This window comes from Arachis ipaensis, chromosome B01 (genome assembly GCF_000816755.2).
Source record: "Arachis ipaensis cultivar K30076 chromosome B01, Araip1.1, whole genome shotgun sequence".
NCBI classification, from domain to species: domain Eukaryota; kingdom Viridiplantae; phylum Streptophyta; class Magnoliopsida; order Fabales; family Fabaceae; genus Arachis; species Arachis ipaensis.
This window is the reverse complement of record NC_029785.2, coordinates 11,981,904-11,989,456: the sequence shown is the minus strand read 5'-3', so window position 1 is coordinate 11,989,456 and position 7,553 is coordinate 11,981,904. Positions and strand designations below refer to the sequence as shown.

The 7,553-nt window shown below is 44.9% G+C and overlaps 1 protein-coding gene across 1 annotated transcript in view; it reads right to left on the bottom strand.

Moving 5' to 3' along the window:
- Positions 4,757-7,553, bottom strand: part of LOC107646438 — a 7,055-nt gene continuing 4,258 nt past the window's right edge. Inside the window, exons 2-3 of the mRNA XM_021117505.1 lie at positions 5,454-5,842; positions 4,757-5,384 (exon numbers count right to left, since the gene is read on the bottom strand). Of these exons, the coding sequence (XP_020973164.1) occupies positions 4,920-5,384; positions 5,454-5,504 (516 nt within the window). The 5' untranslated portion in view covers positions 5,505-5,842 and the 3' untranslated portion in view covers positions 4,757-4,919. The remainder of the gene's footprint in view (positions 5,385-5,453; positions 5,843-7,553) is intronic.

Below are 7,553 nucleotides of genomic sequence, written 5' to 3'. Positions count from 1 at the left end.
AATTTAAAAAATTAATTGATATGGACTGAAAAACAGATTTCTAATATTACTCTTATATTGTCAAGTATACTTTTTGATGCGTACCACGCCATAATCGGCATGGAGGTTCAGTTGCAGACTGACCTTAAAAATCGGAACCAAGTAGTACAGAACAAACAAACTTTATAAATCACCTCCGAAACTGAATACACCACTCAATCACGTCTCTTCACAAGATATCCATAACGGCACTTGACCAGAAATATCGGAACTAACAGGAACTCACCAGCAAACTCGAAGAGCCTATAAATCTTACCCCCCTGATTCAGAAAGGGGCAGGTTCCACATTCACTTCTAGTTATTTACTCTTTATTTATTAATTATTCTCCCACTTACTTGAGCGTCGGAGTGCTTTGTGCAGGTGCTCCCGCCGCCGTGTTTCAGAAGGCCGAGGTTAAACTCACGTTGCTACTCGAGGACAACATATAATCCAGCCACGCATCCAAGTGCTCGGCCGGAGATCACCAACCTCGGTCATCACAGACGGAACATTTGGCGCCCACCGTGGGGCCGATCTAACCCCACTTTATTCCCACTCTCTTTTCTTCTCTTACGCAGGACCCATTAATTTGAGGACATGGCTGACAATGGAGTCCCTCAACCCAGTCAGGCCGAACTCATGGTCCAGCTGGCTGAACTACAAGCAGAAGTCAAGAGATTAGCTGAGCTATCCACGCAGAACAGCAAGCAAGAGGAAAACAACTCCAAAGGTCCAACCCAAGGTCGAGCCGATCTAATCTGTGCTAACCCCCCAAGGAAAAGCTGACCTTGGACAACCCGTTTTCAGAGGAGATCACAAACTACCAAATGCCAAAACATTTCACTCTCCCTTCCTCTCTTGAGCCGTACAAGGGGATTGGTGACCCCCGGGCTCACCTAAAGAAATTTCAATCCATGATGTTTTACTTTCTTAAAAATGAATCTATCCGAAAAACTAATACAGCCCTCGTCCGGAGAATTAGTAGGGTTCTCTGGCGAGAGAGTACCAATCAAAGGTTACATATGGCTAAGGACGACGATGGGAAACAACCCATTATCAAAAACCTTAGACGTACAATACCTAATAGTTGATTGCCCCAACCCCTACAATATTATCCTCGGACGACCTGCCCTGAATATGTTCAGGGCAGTCGTATCTACTTATCATCTGTGTGTTAAGTTTCAGGCGCAAGACAGCAAGATAGCGACAATACATTCTGATCGACAACAAGCTCGGCAATGCTACAATGCTAGCTTAAAAAAATCGGACATAAGCCACAAACAAAGGGAGGTCCTTGCAATAAATGGCACAGAAATCTTATCCTTGGCCGAGCTTGATCCTCGAGGAGATACCCAGGAAAGACCTCAACCAGCAGATGAGCTGCACAAGATCCAGCTAACTCAAGTCCCGGGACAGGTGACTTACATCGGCCAAGCACTAAGAGGACAACAGAGATCGGAATTGATAAAGTTACTACAAGACTATGCTGACTTGTTCGCCTGGACCCCGGCAGATATGCCTGGCATTAGCCCAGACATCATCTGCCACAAGCTAGCCACTAACAAGACATGCCGACCCATAGCCCAGAAAAAGCGAAACCTCGGCACAGAGAAGTCAAAAGCGGCCTTAGAAGAAACAGAAAAGCTCCTCAAAGCCAACTTCATCAAAGAGATCCGTTTCACCACATGGCTCTCAAACGTGGTAATGGTAAGAAAAAACTCAGGTAAATGGCGCATGTGCGTCGACTTTACAGATTTAAACAAGGCGTATCCCAAGGATGCTTATCCCCTGCCATGCATCGATAAACTTGTAGACAACGCCTCAGGTTTTAACAGCTTGAGCTTCATGGATGCATACTCTGGGTACAACCAGATTTTAATGCATCCAGAAGACCAAAGCAAAACAGCATTTATAACTGAACATGGTAATTTCTGTTATAGAGTTATGCCATTTGGCCTTAAGAATGCAGGTGCAACCTACCAGCGTCTGATGGACAAAGTATTCCGACACCAAATAGGTCGGAACATTGAAATCTATGTGGACGATATGGTCGCCAAGTCCACTGAAGATCGGTCACACTGCGACGACCTCAAGGAAATATTTGAACAGGTCCGAGCATACAAAATGAGATTAAACCCAGAAAAGTGCGCCTTTGGAGTCCAAGGAGGGAAATTCCTAGGATTCATGTTGACTTCTAGAGGGATCGAAGCAAACCCCGAGAAATGCAAGGCTATACTCAACATGACAAGCCCCAGGACGATAAAGGAAGTACAACAGCTAGCAAGACGGATAGCCGCCCTCTCCCGATTCCTACCCGCGGTCTCAAGTCGGTCACATCCATTCTTCCAGACGATCTTAAAAAACAAACGATTTCAATGGACACCAGAGTGCAAAACCGCGTTCGCCGAGCTAAAGACCCTTCTATCATCACCTCCCGTACTACAAAGACCTGAGGTCGGCAAGCCTCTATATCTATACCTATCCATTTCCAATCATTCCATAAGCTCGGCCCTTGTCACTGAGACAGGAAGGATCCAACAGCCAGTATACTTCGTCAGCAGAGTAATGCAACCAACGGAACAGAGGTACCCGAAGATAGAACAGCTCGCCCTGGCACTCGTAGTCACGGCAAGAAGACTAAGACACTACTTCCAAAGCCACACAATAGTAGTAAGAACAAATCACCCATTGAGGCAAATATTAACAAAACCAGAGCTGGCAGGACGGTTGACCAAATGGTCAATTGAACTCTCAGAGTTCGACATTCAGTTTCAGACCAGATCGGCCCTCAAGGCACAAGTCCTCGCCGATTTCATCACGGAGATGACCCCAGGCGACCACATTGAAACATGGGAATTACACGTAGATGGAGCGTCAAGCCGAGAAGGGAGCGAGGCCGGCATAATCTTAAAAGAGGGAAATAAAGTGATAGCCGAACAAGCCCTCCAATTTCACTTCTCGGCAAGCAACAATCAGGCCGAATATGAAGCCTTCATAGCGGGACTCAAGCTCGCCCTAACCCACAAAGCGACGAACTTAACGGCACATTGCGATTCCCTCCTAGTGGTCCAACAGATCCGAGGAGAATTCCAGGTAAAAGATCCCTTACTAGAACAATACTGGCTCATAGCAAAGGATCTAATTTCAAATTTTAGTTCATTCACTATATTACACGTGCATAGAGAACAAAATGTCAGGGCAGACATACTATCTAAACTCGCCGCCACCAGGGCGGACACGCAAACATCAACACTATCACAGCACACACTCACAAAACCGAGCATTGAACTATTGTGTATCGAACACATCAACCACTTCCACGATTGGAGGAAACCTTTCCTTGAATACATATGTACAGGTACGGTGCCCAGAGACGAGCTCCACCCTCAACAATTTAAACGTAAGGCAAGCTTATACACGAGAACATCAGGGGAGCTATACAGACGAGGTTTCTCACAACCATTACTAAGATGCCTAGACCAAGACCAGGCCAGAGAAGTAATGAACGAAGTCCATGAAGGAGTATGTGGGAACCACATAGGAGGACGAGCTCTCGCTGCAAAAATAATCCGAACAGGATACTATTGGCCGACCATGAAGAGAGATTGCATAGCAAAAGTCAAAACATGTGACAAATGCCAGAAACACGAGGTGATCTCAACCAAGCCAGCCGAAGTACTACACAGCATGGAGGTAAGCTGGCCCTTCTACAGATGGGGACTTAACATCCTCGGCCCCTTCCCAACAGCACCAGGACAGGTAAAATTTCTTTTGGTATCCATAGACTACTTCTCAAAATGGATAGAAGCGCAACCCTTAGCAAAGATAACAGCTGAAAAGGTACGATCTTTTATTTGGAGAAATATAATATGCCGCTTTGGGATACCAAAGGAAATAATATCAGACAATGGTAGACAATTCACAGACAATAAGCTCGGTTTATTTCTAAAAAATTTCAATATTCAACATCGTTTTAGCTCGGTAGAACACCCACAAACTAATGGGCAAGCCGAAGCTGCTAACCGAGTTGTATTGCAGGCAATAAAGAAGAAGCTCGACAATGCAAAAGGAGAATGGGCCGAGCTCATTCCCGAAGTACTGTGGAGTTACAACACCACAATACATAACACTACAGGCGAAACACCCTTCAAGTTGGTCTATGGCTCAGAAGCACTGATCCCCATTGAGGTCGGATTACCGACGTTAAGAACCGAGTTGTACGATGAACAACAAAACCTAAGGGCCAGGAGCGCCGAGCTTGACCTAGCCGAAGAGGACAGGGAAATCGCCGCTATCAAACAAAGGGCCCAGAAAAGAATAATGGAAAGAAAATACAACAGGAAGGTGATTCCGAGGATATTCAACAAAGGCGACCTTGTGCTCAGACGAACAGAGGAAGCCAGAAGACCTCCAGCTCATGGCAAACTCGCCGCAAATTGGAAAGGCCCCTTCCGTGTTACCCAAGTGCTCGGCAAGGGGGCATACCAACTCCAAACATTACAAGGCAATGCCATCCCAGGAAACTGGAACATCTCATCACTCAAAATGTATATGTCATAGTTTGTACAAAATGCGAATGAAGGTACTCTTTTTTCCCCTTAGAGCTTTTTTCCCAACTAAAGGGTTTTGCCTAAGGAGGGTTTTAATGAGGCCGGACGCCCCCCGAATCCAAATAAAAGCGGTAAATTCTTTTCAAATAAAGCCTGACAATGACAAAATATAACAAAGCAAAAACACTTAATATAAATATATTATATTATCAAACTGGCCTGAAACATCGGCCAAATACCACCACCTAATAGTCAAACCGGCCTAACGTCGGCCAAATACCATACAAAGTTCAAAAAACTAACAGTCTAGAGCTCAGACAGTCAAAACAAAAGCCACAAATACAAACAAACTAAGAAGGAGCATTCTCATCGTGCTCCTCCACAGTACCATCCACAACTAACTTTCCACCTACAACTATCTTTGTAATATCGAGCTTATCACAATCAAAATTAGGAGCTAACAGGGCAATCTGACTCACAGCACGATCAAAATCATAAGAGAACATCTCCATCCCAGCCTCCTCTAGCTCATGCACACGGGAAGTAAGCCGACCTTTGGCCACGTCGTGCTCCATAACTTCAGCTTGCAACAAACGGATTTGATCTCTTAAACGAACCACCTCATCCTCAGCTTCTTTCGCTTTAGCCACAGCACTGGTAGCAACATCTTCCTTTTCCTTTACAACCTTCTCCAAATCAGCAATCCGAGCTGTATATGACTTCTCCATGGAAGAGACCTTGTTCACAGCCTCTTGCTGATCAGCACCAACGCACCCAACAGTCCGACCAACGCAGAGTAAGCGAGAAGCAACCACCTACCGAGCATCCGTAGTATGAGAACAATACAAAAGATTGAAAGAATAAGAAACACAAACAAAACATACCTGAACAAATTTACCGAGCGCTTCCATTCCAGCTCGGCGCGTCATAAGCATGTCCCCAGGATACTGCGAGGCCCTATCAGAAAGCTCCGCAAAATTAAACTGTTCGTTCCAAAGGGAGTGCGAGCTAGAACTAGCAATGAAGCCATGAAGCTTCTTCTGCCGATCAAAGGCAACTCCTCCACCACCTACAACCTCACGATCACCTTCGGAAATAACCTCTAAGGAAGTATCGTCTCTCTTCCTTTTAAATGAAGACGCCGGATGCGCAACGAACGAGAAAGCCTGCTCGCCCGCATCCTTCCGATCACCAGCACTCCCAATCCCTTTCTCCTTTTTCTTACTCAAGAAAGATTGCAGCTTGTTCGGATCCAACAAGGGAACTCGGCCACCTGAAAGAAACCACCAAATGTCAGACAAACTCGGCAAACGCCCAATACTTAATAACAAAACACCAAAAAACATTACCTATGTAAGCCCTAAGACCCTCATTATCACCCAAATCATATAAACGCAAGATTTCAGGGATGGACAAGCATTCCCCAGCAGCAACACTCTCCACAATAAAATTCATCACAAACTCCTCTTCCTCACTCCTCTCAGAAGCCTCGAGGATCTGAGTCGGTTCAGAACACCAATAGAGAGGAAATTTCTCGCTCAACTCACCATCCAAATAGAAAGGGTACTCAGACTCGGCCAAGCGGACTTTGACAAAAAGAGATTTGAAGTTCTTGAAAGAGGACTTATAAAGAAGGAATACAGACCGACCCGGAAAGCTACTGAAACAAACCCACAACCCCTTACGAACCCCCTTTGCCTGAAAAAAGGAAAAGAATAAAGACAGCGAACAAGGGAAGGAGAGGAATTCCATCAGACATTGAAATGCGCGAAGGAATGCCCAAGAATTTGGGTGCAACTGTGACGGAGCACAGTTTAGCTGAGTAAGGACGTCACACTCAAAAGAAGAAAATGGAAACTTCACTCCAAGTTCAACCATGCATGGAGTATACATATAAAAATACTCCCAGTCACCCCTCCTCTCACAAACCCTATCACTACTAGAACAGGGCTGAAACTCGACAACGACGCCAGAACCCCCCCTCACGAAATCTATGCCCCTCAAATCAGAAAGGGATTCAACGCTGATGAAGGAAGATGAACGTGTCTTCACATCATCTTGGACCCAGTGATATGGGTCGTCTTCCCTATCCTCAATAGCCTTCAATTTTTCTTTCAATTTCTCTCCCGCCATGACAGAGTATGCAGAAACGAACAGTCAAAGAAGAGTCAGAAAACGTTTACCTTTCGAAGACATAGCGCAGACTTGAAGACTAGGAGCAACACAGCGTAATTTCCAAAACAATGAAAATAACTATTATTGCAAGCCCACTAACAAAGTGGGTAAATTAATTCATGCCCACTAACAAACGTGGAAACCGAAACGGCAATAATGGACAATAAAAGATGACACGATTCGCGAAGAGACAAGTGAAACCCTTTCCAAATTTTTTCAAAACAAAACCTAGCCACGTATGAAAGACAAAAAGCTCGCCTACCGACCTATACGGAACGCTAGCCGACCTGGGGGGCTATGATGCGTACCACGCCATAATCGGCATGGAGGTTCAGTTGCAGACTGACCTTAAAAATCGGAACCAAGTAGTACAGAACAAACAAACTTTATAAATCACCTCCGAAACTGAATACACCACTCAATCACGTCTCTTCACAAGATATCCATAACGGCACTTGACCAGGAATATCGGAACTAATAGGAACTCACCAGCAAACTCGAAGAGCCTATAAATCTTACCCCCTGATTCAGAAAGGAGCAGGTTCCACATTCACTTCTAGTTATTTACTCTTTATTTATTAGTTATTCTCCCACTTACTTGAGCGTCGGAGTGCTTTGTGCAGATGCTCCTGCCGCCGTGTTTCAGAAGGCCGAGGTTAAACTCACGTTGCTACTCGAGGACAACATATAATCCAACCACGCATCCAAGTGCTCGGCCAGAGATCACCAACCTCAGTCATCACAGACGGAACACTTTTAATATTAGATTTTTGTATAAATAAAAATAATTAATTTTAATTTATTATTAG